This window comes from Melanotaenia boesemani, chromosome 19, assembly GCF_017639745.1.
Source record: "Melanotaenia boesemani isolate fMelBoe1 chromosome 19, fMelBoe1.pri, whole genome shotgun sequence".
Lineage (NCBI taxonomy): Eukaryota > Metazoa > Chordata > Actinopteri > Atheriniformes > Melanotaeniidae > Melanotaenia > Melanotaenia boesemani.
The window spans coordinates 26,116,667-26,144,284 of record NC_055700.1 but is presented as its reverse complement, the minus strand read 5'-3'; the positions used below and the strand labels follow the sequence as shown (position 1 = coordinate 26,144,284).

The following is a 27,618-nucleotide window of genomic DNA, read 5'->3' as shown; positions in this document are numbered from 1 at the left end:
CTGCAATTATAAATATTTCCATCCTTACATGGGAGTGAGGTGACCACTCTAGTGCCTGTACCGGCCCAGGAACCTGGATAAAACCGATGGGCTTGTATGTTTCCCCGACCGTGAAGAAGAACACAGTGCAGTCTGAACTCTGGAGGTGATGAAAAGAACAATTAAACAAACAGCAAAAACAAAATTAAGGACTAAAGTGCCTCAGAAAAAAGAGCAAATCAACACTCTGAGCAGCAATATTAACATCTCCCATACTGAGCTGTACTTAAAATAACAAATACAGTAAATAAAATCCGGATTTTTGCACCATATTTGATATTTGCACCAAACCAAGCAATTTGCTAAATTACTGAGTTTGTACTTCTTATCTAACTAACTAATGAAGCAACTAAATCTGACGCTGTCAGTGAAACTCATCATAACTCCACATAAACAGACGGAAATCATTTTATGTTCTTTGTCTTGGATTAAAATGGATTAGAAGCACAACGTTATTACTGTGTGTTCATAGCTGTCCAGATGCATGACTACATTTGTTGTCCTCTAACGTTTTCACACAACAAATGAAAAGGAAAAGAGTCATAAAAAGTTTTGAAACTACTGTGAGGTGAATATAACATCAGCTGTTGTAACATTTCCTTCCAGATTAGCTTTTAAAATCGGCACATTTGCTGCAAGTTAACAATAAAACATAAGAGCTAAATGACTTCATCATCTCATGTGCAAACTAAGCAAAAGTAAATATGACGGATGTTGTAGAAGAGGTTTAACATTGTGAGAGAAAAGAAAGTGACTAAAAAACATCAGAATTAAAAGAATCAATGTTATGGTGTGACATATGTTTTGACCTATAAATCAACCTTTTAATTTAATTCTTGTTTTTTTTTTTTTTTTTGTTTAATGTCACAATTCCAACATGGGGGGGCAGCAATTAAAAAAAACTAGAAGCACTTAGAGAGGGCAGACCTATGCCAAGCCACTGTAATTTTTCTTTTATTTATTTATGATTCTGGGCATACGTTTTGAGTTAGTAGCTCTAAAGGCAAAATAATCCCAAGCTCCCCATGGGCAGGCGCAAACCTATGTCACAACCCGGTGGTCACGTGACCATAAACAGCTTGCCAGTGAAACCAAAACCTGCATCATACCAGCATCCGTGTTGTATCATGATAAAAGTTTTATTCAGCAGTCAAATAAATGAACTGGACAAACACGACATGCTTGATAGCCAGTTATTGTGTCTTTTTGGGCTTTTATGTCTTTTCAGTAGTTCAAAGAACCCTCTCTTGTTGTCTGTGGAACAACTAAGTTTATGGCAGTCAACCACGACACGACTATTCAGTATATTTACAGGAAACTCTGGGAACATCAAAGAAAAATCTATGGGGATCGACGCTGAAAATCAAACGGTGTTAGTTTAGCGACCTGTTATTTTTCTGGCAAAAGTCCCAGAGGTGACAAAGTTTACAGATGTTCCCAGATGTTTGTGCCTGCCCTGCACCTGTTAAGAGTCCTTTAAAAAAATTCCTGGATCCAGGCGGTGATCCGGATCATCCCCAAAATCTAATCACTTGTTCCTTATTCCATTTTAGAGATTTTCTGAAAATGCAATCAAAATCTATCCATTACTTTTGAGATATGCTGCAAAAAGACAGATGCCACAGAAAACATAACCTCCTTTTTAGATAAAACTAAAAAGTGGTTAGAGGGGTCTGAATACTCGCTAAATATAATGACAAAGTCGCTACGTTGGTAAAAATTACTCGTTACATTACTGCCACCAACCAGTGTGGAACCCCACAGGTGTTCAGATCACCGGATGGAATAGAGTCTTTCCTGGAAACTAAAACATGTAAACCTACTCTTGCAGATCTTGAAATTAAATTCCTAACGTTTCATTTAGTGTGTATGAGAAATATTTTAATTGGCATGTGTGCTGACTAACATGGTTTTTTGTTTAAACTGTGGAGTTGTACCCATATAAATGAGTGCCATCATTCAGAAAATTTACCCCCGTGGCTAGGATCTCTCCGTTTCGCTCGTATGCCACAGCAGTTACAGGAGCATTATGAGGTTTGAAGGCCTTCTTGAGGCACAGATTGGCGTTCCCTTCAGGGCTGGGACCCGTGTCCACATGAAGGCTCTGAGGGTTGTACAACTCCAGTAAGCGGACCACACCGTCCTCGAAGCCCGCCACCAGTAAACCTCCACTCTGGTTGACCTAAAGGCAAACGTCACAGCAGTCAGCATTCTGCCATCATGCTGTCTGTGAAAGACTAATGCACTTTTTCATCATCACATTTACCAAAGATGGAGCCCAGCAGAGAGTGGTTCCACCCTGATTGAAGTGGATGCTGCTCAGTTCTCTTTTTGCCAGGAAGTCAAAAACTCGCACTGTGCCTAAACAGCATCCAGGAGGCAAATCAAATGTTGTAATTGCTGAGAGTTGTTGCAAAGACTGTAAGTTAGGTGTGAAGGAGACGGGAGTGTGAGCTCACAGTCCATAGAGGTTGTGGCCATCAGATGTGATTTCTTTGACACATCCAGGCCCTTGATTTCCCCGGCATGGAAGGAAAACAGGCGCTCTGGATCAGAAGCCTAAACACATACATTAATAGACAAGAGAAAGCATGGTTAAACAACAATCAGCTCCCCTGAAAATGAAATAAAATGTAAATAACAACAAACTCTACTAATGCCAGATTTTAAAATCATTAAATGCCTGGTGGAGAGGAATTATGACCCTTTTGGTTTTCCATAACAAAAAAAAAAAAAAAAAAAATCCCTTAAAACAAAGGCACCTTTCAATAAGAAGTAGACAATATTACTATTATATATCACTAGCATGAACATAAATGCACACATTCAACTCCATGAAAATAAATATATTGGTATAATATTTTGTCTTATCAAATCAAATTCATCATGTTTTATGTCTGTGGTTTGGAAATGTTTCTATAAAAACTAAAGAGAAGCTGGAAGAAACTCACTGTGTTGGTAAACGAAAGATCCAGTTTCCAGATGGCTCCCTTGGAATCCTGCAAGACCACACAGTAAATAAACCAGGATCTAGCTGAGTCTGAGTCATCTTTTACAAATACTTCTATATAGAGACCTTCAGCGTTTTGCCTTCTGACCTGAGCAAACCAGATAAAAGAGTCGGGTAGAGAGCTCCGGACCACGGAGGAGAGGCAAACATTGTGTCCCACCACCAACTTATTAATAGGATCCATCTCAAACCTGCGACTGTCACTGTTAGTTGTGTTGATTCTCTCAAAGTCCCATCCCTAGAGGAAGGGTTGCACAGTCATAGTGTATATTAAAACATTATATATTACAATAATAATAAACATTACATTCCTTGTTGTTTAAAGTTCACATTTCTGTAAAAATAAGTGTTTATTTCACGTTACCAGGACCACTCCATCGGAGCCAAATGTCCTAAGCTGACCATCTTCCAGGGAAAATGGCTGGACTGTCCCCACATGGCAGGTCTGTTCTTCAGTGCGGGAAATCTCCACCGTGACAGTATTTCCATCCCAGAGCAGCAAGTTCCCCCTCTCTGTGCCTGATATTACCTAGCAGAAAAGGATTAGGTAAGATGGAATCATTAACTATTATTAAGTTTTCTTTATGCTTAGAGAGGATTTTTTTAATAAAATATGTATTTAACCCCTTAATGCCTGAAATTATTTGCAATTATATAAACATGAAATAAATAGAAAAAACAATGGAAAAAAACTGGAAAAAATAATATAGTTTTTAATATAAAAAAATACCAACAAATAAATAAAAATAAATACAAAAATAACAGTAAATGAAAGAAATAAAAGGCCAGAAGTCTTGTGACAATAGGCATCACGGAGGTTAAGGTTAACCTTTGACAGTTACATTAAGATATGTCTTCTGTGAGCACTGTACATATTCAATATTAGCATGTTAGCATTGACAGTATTCATGTTAGCTTGCAGTGTGTAACCTTAAAGAGGAGTAAACAGCTGTTGACTCTGTGTTGTTGTTGACATTTTTAGGTTTTCAGGGTTTAAACACACCTTTCCATCAGGAAGCTCCACGTAGCCCTCAATATCTGTTTCTACAGTCGACTCAAAATTACAACTGACTCCTTGGAGTTTGAGACCTGTGAACGTGGTGGTAATTTTCCAGAACCTGACAGAAGGAAGGAGAGAGTGTTTTCATATTAGGTGACAGCAAGAAAGATCTACTTGTAAATTCAGACATTACATTTGGTTGTTTTTTTTTCTATCTACGTATTATTGCAATGCAACAGGACTCAGTAACAACAGTAACTGGGCTGGAAAAGAAAACTACAACAATGCACTTTAGCATCTCTAACAGAAGGTGTAAGACTACAAAAAGATGATAAATTTGTTGTTAACTTTCAAGTCGAGCCAGAAGCTCAGCTAGTCTTCTTATCAAACTAGCTAACAAGCTAAGTCCCCCCAAAAAAGAATTATGTGATTAATAGAGATAATTTGTTTGAGTTCACACAGCTTTTCGGTGATGTGCTGTCTTTGGTTTGAAATGTTTTTTCAAAATATGCATGTGTCACAAAACTTTGATCTCGACCTCTTCTTGAGAAGGTCTATTTTTTCTGCTTCCTGTCTGAAATGACACCCAAATAAATGAGATATATATTCACAACTACAAGGGCTGTATGTGTAATCTTTGTCTCAAAAGAAAGCTCAAACATAGGAGATTACTACAGAAGTGTCAGAATCAAAATATGTGTTACTGTATCAGGGTGGTTTGACCTAGAACACAACAGAAAATGTAAATGGTTGTCATGATTGCTGCTCTGCAGTGATCACTGTCCTGCAGGAACCTCCACTGCCTCATTAAGCTCATCTGCTCCACCTTGGCATCCCTGATTGCACTCCAGCTTCATCTGCTCCCCGCACTACTTAAACTGTCTCCTGTTTCTGCTTCCCTGCCAGATGGTCAACATTATGCACCCTGTTGATATCTAGTGTTTGTCTCTTGTTTCCAGATTCCTGTTACTGACCTTGCTTAGTCTCCTGGATTTCCTTGTGCCTGTCTCCACGTTGGATTTCTCCGGCCCATTGCCTGTCTGGATTTGACCCATGTTTGGACTGAGCCCTGCCCAGCCCTGATAAGTAGTCTGATCTGTCTTTTTGTGAATGACCCTTGTCTGCCTCATTACTACACCTTTGGATTGTGGATCTCCCCTGTTCATGTATTCTATCCTACAGTCATTTAGCAGACGCTTTTATCCAAAGCGACTTACATTTGAGAGTAAGAACACAAGCAAGAATTCGAACAAGATGGGACATCATCAGGAGACTAAGCAAGGTCGGTAACAGGAATCTAGAAACGAGACAAAATGCTGGATCTCATCTCCTGGAGCCTTTTTCAGGATTCTGTGTCCCAGTGTTTCAGGAACCCGCTGCCATTCTGTCAGGCTGCATCTGGATCTTTCCCTGCTTCCCCCAGTTCCACTAAAATGCGTGTTAAGTCATCACTGTGGGGCTGAATTTCCAGGTCCTCTGTGATAACTCATTAGAAATGGTTTCTTCTAAAAGGAAAAACTCATTGCTGTCAGTGAAAAACATAATGTAGAAATTAGTCATTTCTGAGAAACTGTGCTACAGTAGAAGGTAAAAAGTGAACCTGAGCAGTTTTCCAGATGTTTTAATGGAGGTATTACGCAAGGAAAAGAAACCATTGGCTGATGATGATGGACACCTCTATCAATGGTCAGTCAGGAGAATCCAGGGGTGGCCCCCAAATTCACCTGAGAAACACCATGAGGATCCAGAAAGAAGTGAAGCCCAAGATAGTCTATGATATGACGTGTGAAAACTTCACTATAAAACCTTCATCTCCATTGAAACTAACAGGACCTTCGTGATTCATTTCAAAGTCATAGGAGAACACATTAGATTTTTTTTTTTTTTTTTTTTTTTTTGTTTTAGTGCTGGAATCGGACTTGTCATCACAAAGCAAAAGTAAGACATGATTTCTGATTCTGGCTGCTAGCTCCGAGTTTTTGTCCCACAATGATCTTTGTAATCAGCAGTCTCTGCTTTCATGACACCTTGTTTGTTGGGTTTGCTTGTAGTGGAGAAATTAGCAGAAGCTCTAAAGTGCCGTTCTCATGTTTTTGTTACATTTCCATATAATCTGTTATAATTTGGTTGCCAATGTTTGGTAGAGCCTTTTAGCTGAGTTTCTCCCTGTGATTTTTGGTATGTTACATGTTAGGTTTGACACTTTCTACTGTGTGCAAAGATCTTCTGTACTGCATGTGCCTCATGCTGCTCCCTGTACAGGGGGCTGCCGTCAAGAAGAGGTTAATAGGGGTGTCAGTCACAGGTTTGATTAAGACACAATATTCTAATTCAGTGGATAAAGACTCAATGTTCAAACGTTCAAATCAGGATCCAGCTATCAATAAAAGACGATATCACAAGCTGATTTAAATCACTTCCATTCATGTCAACTCAGAGAAATCTGATTTTCTTCCTGAGGTCAGACATTTAAATAAACTCTGTTCTTTTAACAAAAATAGAGTAAACCACATTCTGTAGCTTGAACTTTAAAATATAAAAGCAAACTGAAGGAATAAATTTCTGTTTGTAGACGTCAAAGCAGAAAATGTGTAAACCTTACTCCAATTCAGAATCTCACTCAGTATACTTTTATAACTTAGTTATGATAACCAGTTAGTACAGTCTGACTTTTTCATACACAGACTACACCGTTTCTATTGCAGTAATTTCCCTATGAAATCAAAATAAGAAATGTTGTAATGACTGAGTTCTAGGAGTCAGTTGGCCCTTCACCTGATGTGTCCCAATCCGGAAGTGGTGAGCAGTTCTGGGTTGTACGGGGAAAAGCTGACCCGGTACACCTCCTTAGAAATTGCCTTGCAGGTCTGCATGACCTCTTCCTGCCTCCAGTCCCACAGAGTCAGTAAGTATTCAGGTGCACTGTCCACACTTGCCAGCAGGTTCCCGTCATAGCTAAAGTCTACAGAGACATACTTCTGCTCTGTGCCATCTACAGACATAAAAATTAAAACAACATCAAATAAAACAATAATGATAAACAACAAAACATTGCTCAGTGAAACTTGGTCACATTTACCTCTGAGGACGCGGTAAGGTCTTAATGAAGGGTATTCGTAGACTATGATGCTAGGCTTGTTTCCCTTCTCTGCCACAGCAAAGTACTTCTTGGTGGGATGCATCTTTACAAACAGCAACACAAAGACAAAAAACTAGGAATACATTTTGGTAGTAGCCTGTATTAACTCCATTAAAACACTAAAACTAAAACATGTTTCATAAACAGTATGGTTCATGACAGCCAGGAGAGAACAGAAGCATTTATGATCAATTTAGCATCAAAAATATAATTTTTATAAAACATATTGTACAACTGATTAATGTATCTACATTGAGATATGTGACACGGAGCCTGTAGAAACTAAAAATATTTAAACTAACGGATTCAGAATCAGTTTCACCGGCTGTTGTACAAATGCAACAGAAATAAAAAGCAATAGCAAGTCAATCCCTATAAAGGAATGGTCCTGCAGGTGGAGGCCACAGACCATTTCCCTGTGTTCATCCTTTTTGGCTGATTTTTGGTCATATTTGCGTTTTAGTAGTGCCCTCATCGCTGGAGGTAACATGAGGTGGTGTCTGCAACCCACAGAAGTTGCTTAGGTTGCGCAACAGGATGGCACATCAATGCACACAGTGGCGAGAAGGTTTGCTGTGTCTCCCAGGACACCAGGAGGACAACAACCCAGCAGCAGGACCGCTATCTGCCCCTTTGTGCAAGGAGGAACAGAGCCCTGCCAGAGCCCTACAAAATGACCCCAGCAGGCCACTAATGTGAACATTTCTGCTCAACCTGTTAGAAACAGACTCCATGAGGGTGGTGTGAAGGACCGACATCCATGAGTGGGGCCTGTGCTCATAGCATCTGTGCTCTGGGAGTAATCATTTTTTTCTTTTAAACTTTATTTAGTCAAATAATGCCAACAAGAAGTAATGTTTGACTGACATTTTCAGTCTCACACACCAGGTAGAGGAATTTAAATCATCTCTTCTTTACAATCTTACTTAAGTTCATTGAGGTTTGAGGCAGCCCTGTGAAGGCCATGTCACAGCATTTCATTCAGGATGAGCCTGGACTTTGACTGACCATGTCAACATTCTGTTGTGGATCTGCTGTGTGTTTGGGATCATTGTCCTGTTTCATGGACAAGCTTTAGCTGTCAGGCAGATGGTCTAGCAATCGACTCTAGAATATTTTGGTATCCAGAGTTCATGGTCCACTCTGACTGCAAGGTTTTCAAGTCCTGTGGCCGCTTAACAAGCCCAAATCATAAGCCCTCCCCCACCGTACTCAGCTGTTTGTATGAAGTCTTTTATCTCATGTAAAATATTGGGGTTGCTGTGCATTATGACCAAACATCTCACCAGAAGAGTACAATATAAGACAAAATGGTAAAAGTTTTAACTTCCAGAGGTTTTTACTTGAAAATTAGTAGAATTGTCTAGAATACATTCTCACAGTGTATCACTGTATTTAACCTTGCTATAATCTTTTCTATTAAACAATTTCCCTGTAAAAGACATCATCTTTAAACATCGTCACAGTTGTCGGCGTGTAGATGTAAAGTCACTGCTGAGTCAAACACATTGGATCCAGATCCTTTCTTACATAACATGATTTAGTAGCTGCCTTACCGCAATGGCTCCAATTCCTCCTCCACTGCAGGAGCGCAAGAATCTCTGCTCCTTAGTGGAAATATCCAGCAGGACGAGCAGGTTACCTGCTATAAAAATCAGGGTCTTTTCATCCAGCAGCTTTAGGTTTCCTCTGCGCCCGCTGTCATACCCAAAGGAGTGACTGGGTGTATGATGAAGGATCAAGATTCACTGACACAAAAGATTCACTTCAGATAATTCTATTATATCGCCAAATAATAATAATAATAATAAACATTTTCTCATTTAGTCGTGAAATCTGAGGTAGAACAACAAGATTAACATTTGCAGAATGTTGTTTAGATCTGTTTTACTGGTATTAAGAGAGAAAGTACAACATTTTTAACAGAAGTATTTGACAATGAATGAATGAATGAATGAATAAATAAATAAATAAATAAATAAGGATACGAGAGGTGCAGGAGGTTCACTGGGATTTCAGAGTCAGGTGTGATAAACGGTCTGGAGTGAAGATCCTCATATTTGTAGTACATGTCTGTAGGGAGCTGTTTCTTTGCTTTGTCATCAAACTCTTGCTGCATTGCTGAGGGTTTGTCAGTACCTCCTGTTAGGAAGGAAACCATTTAAAGCTGTTCTTAATACTTCCACGTTATCAAAAATGCAACTGTTCTACCAGTTGCATCTTAACTGACACATTTTTTAGCTTTACGTCTTTTTAATGTTTTAAATGCACACCTTGATTTAAAAAGTACGTAATTACTTTCCGTGTTTTTCTGTGAAGGTCTTTGTGTTCTCTTAGTCTTCTTTTTAGCCGACATTTTCTAGTATCATTTGTTGATCTGGCTTATTACCGGTCAACGGTATTTTAAACTTAGCCAAACTTTCGTTAAACTCCAAATGGCAGTAAATGTGACATAAAATTAAGTTTAATGTTACCAGTTGTATTTTCTGGTAGTCTGTATCCCAATACTCACCTGAACCGTTTTTAGGTGCAAATAAAGTTGTGGTAAACGCAAGCCAGTTATTTTTCACATAGTTTAACAGTCCGTTTGGTATGTTGCCTGGCAACTTGTATCAGCCATTCACTGCAAAGCATTGCGGATAATGTAGTTTCTGCGTATGTGTGGCCTCTATTTAAAGTGGATTGCACGGGTGTAAACAAAACTAAACAAATACACAAATAAATAAATAGAACAAGAATTTAATAATTTAACTCCAAAAAGTATTTTAAAACAATTTAATTTGAGATTTACTTTAGCAATTTAGTTTAAGTTTACCTCGTAACAAGGGCAACGAAGTCTGTCCCTTTAAATGTCACTTGTAAACAAATATGGCGTCTCCAGAAATCGACAGAAACAGAAGAACATTGTGCTCGCAATGTTGCATTCTGTATATATTGATTGTATTGCGGTGGCATCATCTATACAATTATCGGAATATTTAAATGTGATTATTTATAAACGTTTCAAATTAACATCACGCTATTTTTCATAAGTAAAGCGTTGTCGTAAAACCACGCGGTTTGTGGTAGCAAAGTTTCAATCCGATTGGACGCTGTGCGCCGTAAACCGTGGTGGTATTAGAACACATGGGCGCTAGGACAGCGTGCTGCTGAAACGTAAGTTAGTCCTGGAAAAATGTCCTTTACGTGTTTATTTTTCTATATAATGTATCGTATTGTTCATTGATAGTATCTACTATTAATTATTTATGTTAGCTTGCCAGCTTTGGATAATTAGCCCGAACCAAGCTAAACAACACTAAAATAAACTAAAAGAAAATGTCGCAGTTGATTGTCAACATGAAAACACCTCCAAATAAACTACTTTGCTGATGAATACATTACTACTCAAGTTACCTGATCCTGAAATTGACAATAATGAAATGTTTTTGTGCATCCACGGCTCAGCCATACAAATAAGCCTGTAGTTACATGGTTTAAGGGGTATGTAAAGGTTTTTGTGACCAAGGTTTCTTTATCCGTTTCTTTTCGATGTCTTCGTTCCAGTATTTCTTTGAATCACAGATTAATATGGAAGCCAAACACAAGAAGACTTTCTCTCCTAAAACTGGAAAGAATCTTACCCAGAAAGGAAAAGGTAAAGTATGTGTCACATCAATCAGCTTTACATACGATGTCGCATTAAAGAAGCTTCATTAATGTTTCACTCTGTCCAGATTCCACAGGGACCAAATTTGGTGGGAAACAAAGCAGTAAACCAGGTGGCAAAAGACCTTTCAAATCACACAACAACACAGAGAAGAAAAGCAAACCTGGGAAGGCCAGAGATGGTGGAAAGAAAGAACACAAACCAGCTTTTCAGAAAGCTGGGAAAAGACCACAGGGGAAGCGAAAACATCCAGGAGATGAAGGTGAGGAAAATATCAATATTGCCCACAATGAATCATTTAATTGTTGTTGATTTAGTTATAGTTGCTGCTCTGTGGGTCATTTTGTTACATGCTGACCTCACAGGTGTATGCAGAAGTTGTGACTCCTGTTGTTTTTGCATCTGTGATCAGGTCCGATGGCTAAGAAGGTGAAGAAAGGTGAGTTTAAAGGAGAGAAGAAGAAGTTGACAAAGGAGGAGCTTAAGTTGAACAGGCAGCAGAGGAAGAAGGACCTGAAGAAGAGCAGGCAGCAAGCAGAGAGGAAGGACATGTTTGAGATCATTTCTCAGTCCAAACATGTGTGGGAAAACCTCAGGAGGTACAAACGTGTCTTAAATACACATAACTTTAATTTTATTGTGTGATGTTTACAGGCTCACATATCTCTGATAGACATGGTGGTGGTCAAACAAACTAAGAGAGCTGCTGTTGTCCAAGACATCTGAGTATTTCCAAGTTTAGAAACAAATTCATGCACTAGATAAGTTGAAAAATGTACCTATGATGATGTAATTGATACCTAATCCAACAAAGACTTACCCACCACTTCAACCCCAGATATCTTAAATTATATGCTGCTTCCGATGAGTTTTTGCACAGCCAAGAGATGAAAACAGAAAATGTTGGAAGTCTATCACTTCCTTGTGTGAATAGGTGAAAGTGGTCGGGACTCAGACCCTTCGTGACAAATCCTGTAGTTTCTGCTTATTTGATGTGGGTTTTCTTTGTGTGTGTGTGTTTAAACAAAGCATGACCACTCTATCGGGGTCTGGATTCTTTGTATGGGCCAAATCTGTTGTCTTCATCATAAATATTGCTGGGACTCAAGTTAAAATGAGTTCAGCTCGTATGTCTATAACTTACATCCTGGAGACTGAACGAGACGTTTGAGGACATATGGACAACCTTCATGTATTTTTTTTCTCTTCTTTTTTCTTTAGCTGCAGTTCAAGGCTGGGACACATTACAGGGTTCTTCAAATCTTCACAGATTTAGACACCACACACTAGATGATAATAACAGACAGACTACACAAGATTTCTTCTGATCTTATAGTGTGGGGTGTTCACTATGAAGCACACCAAACTAAGGCTATGTCCATGGTACCGAAGCCGGTTCAGGTGTGAAAATGGTGGCAAAAACTAGTAGAAAGGCTTCAACATCCCCACGACTCCGCTGTAGTACATACTACAGGCTGTGGGTGGTGCTAAAGAGTGATACTCCAAAGCTAGAGCAAAACAACGCATGCACAGATAAAGGCTCACTGCCAAGCAAACGAGAAACATTTATTTGGACTAATAAATAAGTTGAGCTTCTTCTTAAAAAAATGCTTGACTATAAAGCAAAAAAAAATTAAGGAAGGGTGGATTGGGAATTGGTGCATGTTCATCACATTGACGTCATATTCTCGAGTTCTGTGGCTTCGCTGTACGCACAGTACCGCAGATGGTAGAGGACTCAAACCTATCCACTTTAGTACCTGGCTTCAGACGTGGTCGGTTTCATGGAGGCTAACCCCTGGCTTCGTGGGGATGAAAGGGTGGTTTCCTAAAATAGTTTTACGGTTTTGCTGCAATCCGGCGTCGTGGGGGCGGCCCCCAACCGATTCTTCAGCAGAGTATCAGGTTCTTCATGCTCAATATTCCAAATCTGGCGTAGTCAAACAAGACTTCAATGTAAACAAACAAGGTGGACGAACAGGAAGAAACAATGATGGGAATGATGGGAATAACTCCGTTACTGACAGCGTTTCTTTTTTCAGTAACGAGTAATCTAGTTGATCACTCTTCCATGTCATGACGCTGTTACTGCCACAATGCAGCGCGTTACTATGACTAAAGTTGTTTTTTCATCAGACCATCTAGATCTCTAGCCGAGGAGCCTGTTTATGTTTGTTTTTACTTCCTCTTCCATCAGTCAGCTGGGTCAGCTCGTGTCTCGATTGGCTTTTTTCTGGTACACGTGACCTTACACACTGGGCATGCTCAGAGCACTCCACACACTACAGGGTTTCTAGCCGCAAATAATAAACATGTTTGTTATTTACGATCTCTCCTTCCGAGCGGATCAGACTGGACAAAATCACTCTTAACACACCACAGGAAAATCAGACACAACATCCGACAGTCGGGTCGTTGCTGGCTTTGATTTTTAGGGGGAGATTAGGACAAAAATCGGTCCGATTATCCTCTAGTGTGTACTGGTCTTCAGAGGACAGTTTCCATAATCTCTGTCAGTTTATGAGTATAACAGAATTTAACTTATACTAAATACTAGATTACCACTTTGACTGTGGAGTTTCTTCTTTTTTGTTTTGTTTCATGCATTTTATGTCATCTTTGTGTATTTTGATGTTACAATTATCAAGGAATTGTGTATGTTGGAGAAACATATGGCTGCATTGCTTTAAATTCAATCGAAGCTGTTGTTTGTAATGACGGCTCAGCGTGAAACGCATGTAGAAAAGAAAACGACTAACAGAGCTGATGCTTGTGTCAACAGGAAGAAATGTGATGATGAGACGAAGAAGAAACTGATGAAGGAGCTTCATAATCTGATCCGAGGGAAGATCAGGCAGGTGCGTCCCGTCTGCGTCGTCATTTAAAAAACACTTGTGTTTTTACGTTTCTGCTGCAGCTGCATGTTCAGTGGTGCAGCCGTTAAAAAGGTCCCACCTGAAACACTGTTTAAACAGCAGCACGACATCCCAGCTCTCTTTAACAGTGTTTACACTCAGATCTTTTCTCTCGGTTTTGATGATTTCTCTGGTTCTTGCAGATGGCGTTTGCCCACGACTCGGTGCGAGTGCTGCAGTGTTTCATCCAGTTTGCCAGCCATAAACAGAGACTGGAAATGTTAGAGGAAATAAAAGGTGAGAACCTTGTTTTTTATCCTTACCTACTGCTTTTTTACTCGTTACTGTTCTGAGTTGTAGTCCAGGATGTTTACCGTCTCTGGTTTTGTCTCCTGTAGATAGCATCCTCTCTTTGTGCAAGTCTCAGTACGGCAAACATGTTGTAAAAAAGCTCCTCATGTACGGGTGAGTCGCCTCAAACTAGTTTCTTCTTCTTTCTTTTTAAATTTAACTGGAAACCAATGTGAGACTTGTATATTTTTTCTTGTTTTCCTCTACAGGAACAAGGAGCTGGTGGCGGCTGTGATCCAGACATTTAAGGGTCACGTGAAGCAGATGCTTCGTCACGCCCGCGCCTCGCTCATCGTAGAATACGCCTACAATGACAAAGCCGTGCTCGCTCAGAGGCTCCTGATCACTGACGAGCTGTACGGGAACACCTACGCCGTCTGCAAGGTGAGGACATGAAAACAAAGCAAAGCTGGCGGCTTGAGGGAAGTTTTTAAAGAGCATCTGTCTGTTTTTGGCCAATCCAGGATAAGAAATGTTTCACGTTGGTTTTTGTCTGAACGTTTCTCCATCTGTGTCCAGTCAGTAGAGCGAAGCACCATTGAGAAAGTGATTAATGCTAACCCGGACAAGCGGAACAGCATCCTAGATGAGATGAAGCAGATCATCACCCCCATGGCGCAGAAGTAAGATTAACATCTCATTACTAAATGTTGAAAGAGCAGTCAGGGTTGACCTCATCAAAATGATTAGATGAAGATTTTTCTGATCTCATAGTGAGCTTTGACTTGATTTCCTTGCAACAATTAAATATTTTCTTTGGTGCTCCACACCTCATGAACTGAAGCAACATTAGAAACCATAAGAGAGTGATAACAGCCTAAAGAAAAGATCATTTCTGATGTTATAATTGCAGAGGAGGAGTTTTTCTAGACTTTTATTTCCAGCTGTTTTAATGAAACAACCTGTGTTGCTGCTGTTTCAGAGAACAAGTGATCAAACACTCGGTGGTCCACAAAGTCTTCCTGGACTTCTTCCTCTTCGCCCCCGACAAACAGAGATCAGTAAGCTGCTTGTGATGTTTACTGATGATTAGAATGATGAATTGTGATGAAGATTGATCCGTCCTCCACTGATACGCTTCTTCTCTTTGGTGTGACGGAGCAGGAGATGATCGAGTCCATCAGAGAGGCCGTCGTCTACATGGCTCACACACACGACGGAGCCCGAGTGGCCATGCACTGTCTGTGGCACGGTACAGCCAAGGTGTGTCTGCACACTCGCACACACTCAGAAACATGTATGATGGTTCATTTGTTAAAGAGCTGATGCTCATAACGTGCTTCCTTAAATTACGCAGATAGCTACTAGAGATGGAAGAAATACAACAAGCAGCTCTTTGTTTTCAGCTAATAGCTGGTCGCTAACATGGTCATTTACGTCGTGGCTTTGGTGTGTTTTCCAGTCGAGTACGTATTGACGTGATGTAACGGACGGATCTGTTGTAGCTGTCTCCATCAATCTGGTGACAGACATCTTTTTAACACTACAACATCATCAGATATGGACCCGACGTTAAAATATAAAATATGACGGGGTGCTTTTATTTTAACTGGCGCAACTTTTGCAGCCTTCACAGTAGCAGTCAGGAAACACGCAGACCAATCGCATGTGAGGTAAACCATCCCATGTGATGCACTCAGCCAATCAGTGTGTGAGGCTCCCAGCATGACGGTAAACTGACAGCTAGATAGAGCAGATGACTGCGCCAGAGAAAGACAACAGAGTTGCTAAATCTGCCTGTTATCAGCGACTTTGGGCATGTTTTACTGTTAGGTCTCTTGCAAATATCATCAGTTGCGGGTTTTTTGGGCTCGTTTTCCTGACTGTAGTTGTTTATTTGGGCTGGTCCTGTTACAAAGCCTCCTGATTCTCTCACAGCTGTCCACAATAAAGTAGTAACTCCTTTTTCATGAGCAGTGTCAACAGCTATTTCCTTGGTTACCGCGGTCGTCCGAACCGGCATGCGCCTACCTGCATACACGTTCAACTTCACGTGACAAAGCAACAGTCAACTCAAAGAGTAGAAAAGAAGAGTGCGTTGGAGGGCTCTTCATGCAGCCCCTCTAAAAACCTTCTTACATGAAACATGTTTCCTATCTTGGTAAAAGTTTTAAAGCTCAATTCATTCAGTGTTTTCATTGTACATACAGACTGTATATATATTAGTTCTGGGCAATGATTAAAATTTTTAATTTCGATTATTCGCATTGTTACGTGCAAAATATCTCTTTCTTTAAAAAAAAAGGCCTACAGCTATATAAAGAAAATGCAGTAAGTTTTGGTTTACAAACACTACATCAGGGGTCTCCAACCTGCAACTCTGGAGCTGCAAGTGGTTCTCTGGACCTTCCACAATGTCTCTAAATACGTGGCTAAAATATTTTTTTAAATCTATCTTTCTTGTCATTAGGTTGGAAACCAGGGACTTTTTTTTTTTTACTTTACATAATTTTTCACAAATATCTACATCCCTTAGAAGGAAGTCTGTCTATCCTATGTTTAAAAAGGTTTTATGTTTTTCTTTATTTTAAAATCTAAGAATGGAAATAAAAATGTGGTTTTTCAAAAATAACAAATAATGAAAATAAATCTAATAAATAAAAAGGTTCTTTTTGTCTTTTGGAAGCAGTACATATATATATATATATATATATATATATATATATATATATATATATATATATATATATATATATATATATATATATATATATATACACACATACATATAGTCATTATGATCTCCCAAACCTTGGCTCCAAAAGTTTTTCTCTAATTGGACCTCTTTAAATTTTAGTTGAATACCCCTGATCTATAGTAAAGTCTAATAATGTCTTTGTTTTAACCCCCCCCCCCCTTTCAGGACAGAAAAATCATCATCAAAACGATGAAGACGTACATGGTGAAGTTTGCCACGGTGAGTTGACAGCACCACTTTATTTATTCATGGATGGAAGCAAACTGTCATCATGTGGTTGGATTGACCCCGTTTACTGTCCTCAGGGGGAGTTCGGTCACCTGGTTCTTCTGGCCATATTCGACTGTGTGGACGACACCAAGCTGGTCAGACAAGTAGTTCTCTCGGTACGTGTGTCACGTGACTTTAACCTCTCCTGCTCTGATGGACACCATGTGTTTAATTGAAAGGAAATCTACCTAGCTAATAAAAGATGATCTGTGTCCTGTGCGTTCAGGAGATTTTATCGTCTCTGGATGAGGTCATCAATAATAAGTATGGTAAGAAGGTCCTCTTGTACCTGCTGAGCCCCCGAGACCCGGCTCACCTGCTGCCAGAGATCATCAAGATGTTGGAGCAAGGAGACGGAAACGCACACAGGTAACATCACCTGTTTGAGTCCCACTTAAAACCCCTTTTCCTCTTTCTGATGCTCAGTTTAAACTTCAGCAAGACGTCCTCCCCACATCTGCGTGACTAGATGTGTTGAGTTGCTGCCATATGATTGGCTGGGTAGATATTTGTGATGTTCGTTCAGTTATCTGAGAACCTTTAAGGGTTTGCTGTCATGAAACCAGGTGTTATGGATGGACTAACTAAAACGAATCCGTTCCTAATCTGCTCACATCACAAAACAACTGTAGAAAAGTTAAATTTTCTGCAGCTGAGTTGTTTCCAGTTTGTAAACGTTGGATTTCTGCTCCTCGTCAGTAAAAAAGACCAAAAGACTCGAAGGAAAGAGCTTCTGGAAGCCGTCTCTCCTGCACTGCTGGATTACCTCCGCGAACACGCCGCTGCCATGGTGATGGACAAAGCAACCAGCGTCACCATCAGTGACATCTTGGCGTCGGCCTGCGGGGACCTGCGGCCCGCCATGACGGCCGTGGCTCAGCTGGCCAATCAAAAGCTGGTTCCAGGAGGGACCAATGGAGAGGTGAGCGGCAGATTTTCATTTACATGTGATGTCATTGTTCCTATGGTAACCAATGACTGAACGCCATCACTTTAAACCTTACTGGTCATTAAGGACTTTTTTTGTCCTTTCAGGTAATTTTCCCCTAAATATTTGGCCGCCATCGTGGTTGTATGGAACGGTTTTTTGTAAGAAAGTGTTTCTGTTGAACTTTGAAATTCCAATTTCAGTTTTTCCTCAAAGGTCAACAGGACACTGAGGACAGGTTTACTTCCCTAACAGGTCATAAGTGGACTGCTATAAAAACATAACAGATTGATATTTCTCCCACTTTCCCCCTCCCCAAATCTTTCAGTCAACCTCAACCCTAATAAAAGATAAATAATATATAATTATTCACATTAAATAAACCCTTAAAATGCCAATTTGATCACATGATGTCACTTTTTATGGGAAAAACAGAAATCATAGTGGCCCTTATTTAACAAATGAACGTACAAACCATTTCTACGCAAGTTTTAACATTTAGCGTGAGCGTAGGATACGATCAAATCTCACAACAGGTCTGAGATTGTGTACAATGGATTAGAATCAGTGTGGGTTAGCAGCTCAGCAGACCATGAAAATAATTATTAAACTGTAAACCTTCACCTACTCAGAATAAGCAGATTTAAATGGATTCCCAAAACAAATAAAATGAGCTTACTGATGTGCTTGGAGCAAACACCGACACACTTCAAATGATTTTGGAAAATAAATATGATAAACAGTCTAAGCCCACACATGACAATTACAACAGCTCAATTTTAATGAACAGGCCCATAAATTATTAAACACCAAAATTTGAAATATTGATAAATACAAACAAATCAGTGTTTTCAAACAAATTCGTACCCATATTCACTCTTGAAGCATCTCATCACCCTGCTGGTAAACCCTGCCACAGAGCATGAGCGCAGGTTCAAGAGTGCGCACGCACACACACGTGCACGATGGAGCGCTGCTTCAGGTTGCTGAAGGGCAGGTGGATGTGTCTCAGACCAGCAGGGGGTGGTGCTGCTGTATTCTCCAGAGAAAGTCTGCAACATAATTGTGTCCTGTGCAGTCCTGCACACCATGCTCTGGCTGATGGAGCCTTTTGATGCCCCGGCTCAGCCAGAGGAGCAGATGCTCGGGAACCGAGTCCAGCACGGCCTCCACTGGAGCCTCTACAGAGGAGACAGTCGATCCGTCTTTTCTAAAAACGTAGTCTAGACCTTCAAGTTGTATAACTACTTTATTTAATCAGTAGGCTAATGTTTCCCATGCTGTGCACTAAAATGTGCAGTTCTTCACTGGACAGATGAAAATGCTGGAGGCTACCAGTTTCCTCTTTAGGATGCTATAAAACGTGGCTTCATATTACAGAACCTTGAACACAATAATGCTTAGGTAATGCAGGTAAACACAGATATTTAGCAGTTTGAAGAAGCAGTATTCACTGTTTTTTTAATGTTTTCATTGATCTTAGTGTGTCGTTTATATTTTCAAGTGCACAAAGTAAAGAATTGTGACTTTCAGCTACCAGGCATGGACTGTTATCCAAATTAAAAACAAATAAAACATTAACTATGGGCATACATAGGCTACATATTGAAAGTTTTATTTATACATCAGCCTGAATACGTTCAACAACGGCGAGGCCATTGACGGTCTTCCATGTAGCGGTTTTGTGCACACCTTTGACTCCAGTTTTTAGGTTACCAAACAGCACCTCTTTATTCTTTTCCACCTCACAAGTGAGGCTTTTGATCTCTGAAAAGTTTATTTTTTTGGAAAAACGTCTCCTCTCTGTGGTTTGACCTCACTGGGCCAGGCCTCTGGACCATTAAGGACCAAAAATAATAAACTTTGTTCTATTTACATTCAGCAATCACTTATTTATGTCAAACCAGTTTTTAGTATATTTAGCTCCTTTTCTTCTGTAGTCAGAGCTGTTCTAAGTTTTTACCGGAGTGATAGAGAGTGGTGTCATCAGCAAAGAAAGAACTTTAATTATGACAGAAGTTGATTGAACGATCTGAGAAAATAAAGAAAAAATGATTTTTGTAGCAGTTTTTAGGAGAGGACATTTCTCTTAATGACCAAAAGGGTAGTAAATTATAAATCTGAAACTTTAAAAATGAAACTAACTATACATAAAAATCCTTTGTTTTAATTTTTTTTTTAATTCTTTTTTTGTATATTTAAGACTTTAAAATAAAATCCCAATCACCTAAAATCTCTTATATAAAAAATATGTTTTCCCATTAAAAACAGTGACACCATGTGATCAGAATGGTATTAAAAGGTTAAAACAATTTGAATAATTATATATTTGGAATGTTTGATTAGGGTTGAAATTAATTAGATCTGAATGAAAGAAATATTCTTATTTAACACTTTCTTCTTTACACAACTGAATGTGGTGACAACAAAATCACACAAAAATTATCAATGGAAATTAAATTTATTAACCCATGGAGGTCTGGATTTGGAGTCACACTCAAAATTAAAGTGGAAAAACACACTACAGGCTGATCCAACTTTGATGTAATGTCCTTAAAACAAGTCAACATGAGGCTCAGTAGTGTGTGTGGCCTCCACGTGCCTGTATGACCTCCCTACAACGCCTGGCCATGCTCCTGATGAGGTGGTGGATGGTCTCCTGAGGGATATCCTCCCAGACCTGGACTAAAGCATCCACCAACTCCTGGACAGTCTGTGGTGCAACGTGGCATTGGTGGATGGAGCGAAACATGATGTCCCAGATGTGCTCAGTTGGATTCAGGTCTGGGGAACGGACAGGCCAGTCCATAGCATCAAAGCATTCGTCTTGCAGGAACTGCTGACACACTCCAAACACGTGAGGTCCAGCATTGTCTTGCATTAGGAGGAACCCAGGGCCAACCGCACCAGCACATGGTCTTACAAGGGGTCTGAGGATCTCATCTCGGTACCTAATGGCCGTCAGGCTACCTCTGGTTAGCACATGGAGGGCTGTGCGGCCCCCCCAAAAAAATGCTACCCCACACCATTACTGACCCACTGCCAATCCGGTCATGCTGGAGGATGCTGCAGGCAGCAAAACGTTCTCCACGGCGTCTGCAGACTCTGTCACGTCTGTCACATGTGCTCAGTGTGAACCTGCTTTCATCTGTGAAGAGCACAGGGCGCCAGTGGTGAATTTGCCAATCTTGGTGTTCTCTGGCAAATGCCAAACGTCCTGCACGGTGTTGGGCTGTAAGCACAACCCCCACGTGTGGACGTCGGGCCCTCATGGAGTTTGTTTCTGAACGTTTGAGCAGACACATGCACTGCTGGAGGTCATGTTGCAGGGCTCTGGCAGTGCTCCTCCTGTTCCTCCTTGCACAAAGGCGGAGGTAACGGTCCTGCTGCTGGGTAGTTGTTCTCCTACAGCCTCCACCACGTCTTCTGATGTACTGGCCTGTCTCCTGGTAGTGCCTCCATGCTCTGGAAACTACGCTGACAGACAAAGCAAACCTTCTTGCAACAGCTTGCATTGATGTAGCATCCTGGATGAGCTGCACTACCTGAACCACTGGTGTGGGTTGTAGACTCCGTCTCATGCTACCATTAGATTGAAAGCACCGCCAGCATTCAAAAGTGACCAAAACATCAGCCAGTAAGCAGGAACTGAGAAGTGGCCGTGGTCACCACCTGCAGAATCACTCCTTTATTGGGGGTGTCTTGCTAATTGCCTATAATTTCCACTTGTTGTCTATTCCATTTGCACAACAGCATGTGAAATCAGTGTTGCTTCCTACAGTTTGAATTCACAGAAGTGTGACTAACTTGGAGTTACATTGTGTTAAGTGTTCCCTTTATTTTTTTTAGCAATATATATATATATATATATATATATATATATATATATATTACACATTATATTTTTACAATTATCTCATGACTCCCATGGGGTCCCGGGCCCTAGTTTGAGAACCACTGCCTTAAAGGTTAATTAAACCAGTAATGTTCTGTATCTCATGTCAGAAAAGAGCTTTATAGCTTAGTTAGTTCATACTAAAACTAAAGTACTGGGTTGTTTCTCACGGCAGCTTCACATCGCAGAGCATCCAGCAGGACACCTGGTGCTCAGATGGCTCATAGAGCAGGACGTCATGTTGGCAGAAGCCGGCAAGGAAGGTAAGTAAACATGACCACATCCTGTAGAAAGATCAGATCTGCACTGCAGACCAGTTCTCCCACTGTACAGTTATTTCTCAAGCTTGTTTCATCTTTGCATTAAAAGAGTTTGTTTGCATTGCACAAGAAAATGAATTAAACTATTTTTTATTTAGACCAAAACTTCAAAAAGGCCAGTAACTGTTTAAATGAAACCAAATCCAACCACCCAAAACCAAACTAACAGCCATATAAAGTAGTTAGAGCTGCATGAATCCACTTGTTAACACAGTTTTTAGGGAAATCGAACTTTTAGGTTCTTTGAGTGTCCAACACGGCTTAAGAGGAAGGGCTGGATCGCCACCCCAGTAAAGGCAGATTTATGCTTGCGCGGCGTACGGTCGGTTATGGCGTAGCTGATGTGGGTGAGTTTGCTTTCGCACTCGAGCGTATGGGGTGTGCATTGTTTTGGTGTCATGTTGCAGTTTCTCCTTCTAACCTGAAGGTGGCGGCAGGGGTGGTTTCAGCCAGTAAACTCACCAGGTCAGCGTTCTTTTGATGGTTCACTTTAGTTCAGTAGGTATTTTCTGTTTTAAAACAACAACGGCGTCCAGTATGGTTCCGTGTCTTTATTAGCTTGTGAAAGAAAACGAAATAATTCGATCAGCCTCTCATCAGCTTGATCCACTGGTTATTGTTTTTAAAAACAGATCCAGATATCCGACAACCCTTGATCCCAAACTGACCAATCACAAGGGAGAACCGCCTTGTAACCATCTGCATAGCAGGGTGCACGTCAGGTCTGGAAGAGGAGTGCGTTGAGCTTTTGCAGAGCTACGTCGAGCCTACGGTGGTAACGCAGACAAGCTTAAATCCACCTTAAGACAGGTCTGTGTCCGTGTGTCTAATGCATGAGCTAACTGTCCAGCAGGGACGAGGTGGTATATGCCAAACGGGGACAGAAGACAGTCTTTTGATCTGTAAAGTCATATAAAGCCGTTTCATGAAAATAAAAGATCCATTCAACTTAAATTTGCATCAAAATAACATTTGACTGTATTTACCCCAAAAACCTGAAATTTACTGGAAAGTATTTTCTAACTTGAACCCATATTAATTCATTCGTCTATTTAGACCATAAATTCTCTATTTAACATTTTGTTGACAGCACACAAAAAGGAGGATAATGTATATTTTGAAGGCCAGGCTGCACGGTGGTGTGGTGGTTAGTACTGCAGCCTCACAGCAAGGAGGTCACTGGTTTGAGCCTCAACTGGGGGGCGGTTACCTTTCTGTGTGGAGTTTGTATGTTCTCCCCATGTATGCGTGGGTTCTCTCTGGGTACTCCGATTTCTTCCCACCATCCAAAGACATGCATGTTAGGTTAATTGGTCACTCTTAATTCTCCCTAGGAGTGAGTGTGATGGTTGTTTGTCTCTCGTGTTGGCTGTCCAGGTGTACCTGCCTCTTAACTGTTACGTGCTGGGTTAGGCTCCAGCTTCCCCACCACCCTTAATGGACGAAGTGGTTAAGATAGTGAATGAATGTATTTTTTCCTTAAAGCTCATTTATTAAACAATATTTAACAATAGTTTTACCATCAAGAACAGGGGCGGATCTAGAAAAATATGGATTGGGTGGCAAGGGAGGGGCAGGAAATTTTCAGGGGTGGCAACAGTAGCAAAAGCGTCTGTGTGTGTGTGTACCTGCCTCTCGACTGCTAAGTGCTGGGATAGACTCCAGCTTCTCCGTGTCCCAGAAATGGACTGAGCAGTTAGGGAAATGAATAAAATGAAAGTTGGATCATGTATGCAGAAGATTTAATTTAATTTAGCATCATCTGAGACACTGGCACAAAAAAAAAAACAAAAAACATTGTATTAAAATGTACCAAAAAGACATATGGACAGAACTGTCCATAAATGCATTATATGTAAATAAATTTCAGCTGCAATGAGGAATGGAACTTAGCAGTATTGAGGTATTTTTTTCAGATCTGGAATGAGAATAGAAACCACTGTCTTTCATTGTTGCCTTTTTCCAATTATTATACCCCTCGAGTGAGGTGCAAACAGTCCTCGGAGCATTGGGAAGGAAAAAATGCCTACAGGCAAAACAATAAGCTGCATCTTTTAACTGTTAGTACTCCAGCTAAGGGTTGGATTGGTACCAGTCACTGTGGAAGCTTCTTCTGGCCCCTCCTTGAAAAAGTTTTTGGGAAACTCCCGTTTAGGTTGTGCGGGCCCCTCCCACCAGGACTTGGATATGTCTGTAAGATGGACAATATAACAATAAATAAAAACAGTATTTGAAATAATCATTGGTTAATTACTATCAGGCTGAATTCGTGTTCACTCTATAATATTTTGCCCTATGAAGACATTTTTAGGTAAATTTGTTTAATCATGGAATTTAACTTAAGCTCGGTTTCCATACCTTGTGGACCAGCTGGACTAGAGATGTTTGACGGCTCAGATCCTCTTTTGACTCTCTGAGCCTTGTATGCTGTCTCCTCTCTCACTCCCTCCTTCCTCATCTAGGTGCAACTCTCCCTCTTCCATGTGCAGTGATCTTCCAACTCCTCCTCCTCTCCCTCATCTTGGTCTTGTATTATCTCACTGTTACATTTGTGTTGTTCTTCCTTTCCTTCTACCTCATCTCCTCCGTCAACCTCGCTCAGTTCATCTCTTCTTCTGTTGATGTTTACCTCTCTCGCCCTCCCAGAGCGGTTCGGCCGGATTCTGGTGGACACGATTGGAACGGAGACGATGAAGAGCTGGGTGAAGGTCAACAGAGGAGCCTTGGTGCTCTGCAGGTCAGGGTTTGACCAACACGTTCACTCTTAGAGAATAATAAACTTAAACTAAAATCCTATAACACTCATGGATGTTTGTTTGCAGCCTGCTGAACAGCTGCGACAAGTCTGTGGCTGCAGAGGTGAAGGCGGCGTTGGAGTCCATCCGATCAGAGCTCAGCAGCATCAGCGGCAATAAAGGAGTTGAAATCCTGCTGGAGAATCTGAACAAGTAGAGTTTTTACTTCTAACAGACTGATGGTGGTAAAAGCATCACTGTATCTGCTGCAGGAAACAGAACCAGGATACGTCCACGAGGAAGAACCTTTCAGGAAGTCGACCTGAAACACTGCTGTGGGGTTTCATCCTCTGAGAATATTTGGCAGAGAGACTTTACAGGATCTGTTTAGTCATTTTTATATTTGCAGAACCAAAATATTTCAGTGATTAAACTGGTAGGCCGAGTTCACGTGTTCACAAAGTCGTTATCCGGTTCAGATCTTTAAAATTTTCTATGTTGGTGATTAAAAAATGAAAAAAATTCATCGGAAAAAAAAAAAACTATTATAAAATAAAGATTATTGTGATGAGTAAATTTGAGCTTTTTCTGTTTAATATGTTGCTAAACCAGAAAATGTGAGGTGTGATGTTTGGTCTCGTCCTGGTGGAACATGTCCAAAAATGATCCCAGGTATTTTTTTCTTTCTACACCTCTTTATCGGGCCCACCCTCTAGTACCAGGTTGGACCTCCTGTTTCCTTCAGAACTGCCTTAATTCTTGGTGTGATAAATTCAACAAGTTGGAAACATTCCTCAGAGGTTTTTCTACGTATTGACATGACAGCATCCCATCCAGTTGCTGCATCCATGATGAGAATCTCCCGTTCCACCACATCCCAAAGCTGCTCTACTGGACTGAGATCTGGTGGCTGTGGAGGCCATTGTCATGTTCTAGACCAGCAACGTTTCTCCATCTTCTATTGTCCAGTGTTGGTGTGTGTGAATTGTAGCCTCAGTTTCCTGTTCTTAGCTGACAGGAGGCACCCGGTGTGTCTTCTGCTGCTGTAGCCCATCTGCTTCAAGGTTGGGCGTGTTGTGTGTTCAGAGATGCTGTTCTGCAGACCTTGGTAGGAACCAGTGGTTATTTGACTTCCTGTTGTCTTTCTATAATCTCCACCCAGTCTGCCCATTCTCCTCTGACATAAACCAGACATTCTGGTCCAGACAACTGCTGCTCACATGATATTTTCTGTTCTTCAGACCATTCTCTGTGAACCCTGGAGATGGTTGTGTGTGAAAATTCTAGTAAGTACTCAGACCCACAACCATGCCACGTTCAAAGTCACTTAAATCCTCCTTTTTCTTCATTCTGAGGCTCAGATTGAACTTTACAAAGTCATCTTTATGATATATACACGACTAAATGTGATGGGGGGGTTTTTCATGAAGATGTGGTCCACTTAGTAGCGTGACCAGGTTCATTTAGTCTATTCCAATTATAGTTGTAATAAATCTTTTTTTAAGGAGTTGTCATTTTACCCTGACCTGTTTCAACTGGAACTTTAGTCTTCTTCAGAAACATCCAACACGTGATGTGTCTTGACGTTTCTGAAGAAGACTGAAGTTCCAGTCGAAACATGTCAACTGTAGGAAGAACCTGCTGTGATTATATTTTCAGTGTGTTGCAGGTTTATATTTTGTATGAAAACTTTAGCTGCAGCTGGTTCAGGACCAGATTAGATCCATAATTCAGTGTACGGAGTAAACTAGCTTGCAAATCTTCAGAGGTCAGAAAGAACAAGGATTTGCTGCTTTCATCAGTCACTGCTTTATATAAAGCACTTCCCTCAGCAGAGAATCTGCAGCCCAACCACGATGATATTCCCCAGGTGAGGACAGCAGGCGGGGCAACAACAACCCACATTTTAACCTTGGAAGTCTGGGGTTAAACCTGCTGTTTGCTTCACGTCCTGCTAAAACACAGATTCAGTGCTGCACAGCTGTATGAAGGCAAGATGAAGAGGTTTAGTACAGAGAGACACATGAGGGCAGATAAACAGGTCTATCCGTGGTCCAGATGGTGGGTCTTTAACTTCTGATTTATTTCCGTATCGTCCTTCACTCCTGAATCCAGGATTACACGTGACCTTTACGGACTGATGGACAGAGTGTAAAAGGAGAAGACTGATGTGCCGGTTTAACGGATTAAATAAGCAGAAGATGCTCCAGATTCACACCACTGATTAACTGGATGGATGAAACCCCTTCAGGAAGAATATGGTCCTGGTGCTGGATGTTACAGAGACAAGCCAAAGTTTTATCAGCCACTTCGTCTCATGTTTCATAACGATGTTAAATGGTCATCACATTTATTTCCAGTGGTGTTGCATGCACAAAAAGCAGCTTGCATAACAAATACCTGCAGGAAGACCAGGTAAAATCCTGGTACAATGAAAAAAATGAATGAAATATCTTGTGTGGACAGTTTATTACAGGAGATGAGAATTTTATCGCTGATCTTGCTAATATTAATTATCACTCTGTTGCTTCAATGACTCCCAAATTGTTTTTTTTTCTTTTTACAAAGAAAAAAAAAAACTAACAACAGTAAAAGGATGAAGCTTGTTTTTTTCTATTTTCTGATTATAGATTTTATATTTATATTCTTTCAGATTATTCTCTCATACAAAGCAAATGAAGTGTGATGCATTGTTAATCAGAAAAGTATCCAAAAAATATCATCTCTGC

General features: G+C 40.5%; 2 protein-coding genes across 3 annotated transcripts in view; one reads left to right on the top strand and one right to left on the bottom strand.

Annotated features, from left to right (window-relative positions):
• LOC121629914 (cilia- and flagella-associated protein 44) overlaps window positions 1-9,753 on the bottom strand; it is a 41,877-nt gene extending 32,124 nt beyond the window's left edge. For both annotated transcript variants that reach the window (XM_041969829.1, XM_041969828.1), the window contains exons 1-13: window positions 9,663-9,753; window positions 9,177-9,330; window positions 8,745-8,907; window positions 7,129-7,231; window positions 6,825-7,041; window positions 4,053-4,167; window positions 3,414-3,578; window positions 3,138-3,287; window positions 2,991-3,038; window positions 2,499-2,598; window positions 2,306-2,400; window positions 2,012-2,221; window positions 29-139 (exon numbers count right to left, since the gene is read on the bottom strand). In XM_041969829.1, the coding sequence (XP_041825763.1) occupies window positions 29-139; window positions 2,012-2,221; window positions 2,306-2,400; window positions 2,499-2,598; window positions 2,991-3,038; window positions 3,138-3,287; window positions 3,414-3,578; window positions 4,053-4,167; window positions 6,825-7,041; window positions 7,129-7,231; window positions 8,745-8,907; window positions 9,177-9,307 (1,608 nt within the window). In that variant the 5' untranslated portion in view covers window positions 9,308-9,330; window positions 9,663-9,753. The remainder of the gene's footprint in view (window positions 1-28; window positions 140-2,011; window positions 2,222-2,305; window positions 2,401-2,498; window positions 2,599-2,990; window positions 3,039-3,137; window positions 3,288-3,413; window positions 3,579-4,052; window positions 4,168-6,824; window positions 7,042-7,128; window positions 7,232-8,744; window positions 8,908-9,176; window positions 9,331-9,662) is intronic.
• Window positions 9,754-10,240: 487 nt separating this feature from the next.
• pum3 (pumilio RNA-binding family member 3) lies at window positions 10,241-25,457 on the top strand. Its single transcript, XM_041969830.1, has 18 exons — window positions 10,241-10,344; window positions 10,735-10,825; window positions 10,905-11,099; window positions 11,250-11,436; window positions 13,620-13,695; window positions 13,896-13,989; window positions 14,091-14,157; window positions 14,253-14,427; window positions 14,563-14,666; window positions 14,966-15,044; window positions 15,148-15,246; window positions 16,907-16,960; window positions 17,047-17,127; window positions 17,238-17,380; window positions 17,711-17,933; window positions 22,010-22,097; window positions 24,801-24,891; window positions 24,977-25,457. The coding sequence occupies exons 2-18, from the start codon at window positions 10,759-10,761 to the stop codon at window positions 25,104-25,106; spliced, it is 1,953 nt and encodes a 650-aa protein (XP_041825764.1). The 5' UTR covers window positions 10,241-10,344; window positions 10,735-10,758; the 3' UTR covers window positions 25,107-25,457.
• Window positions 25,458-27,618: the final 2,161 nt, after the last annotated feature.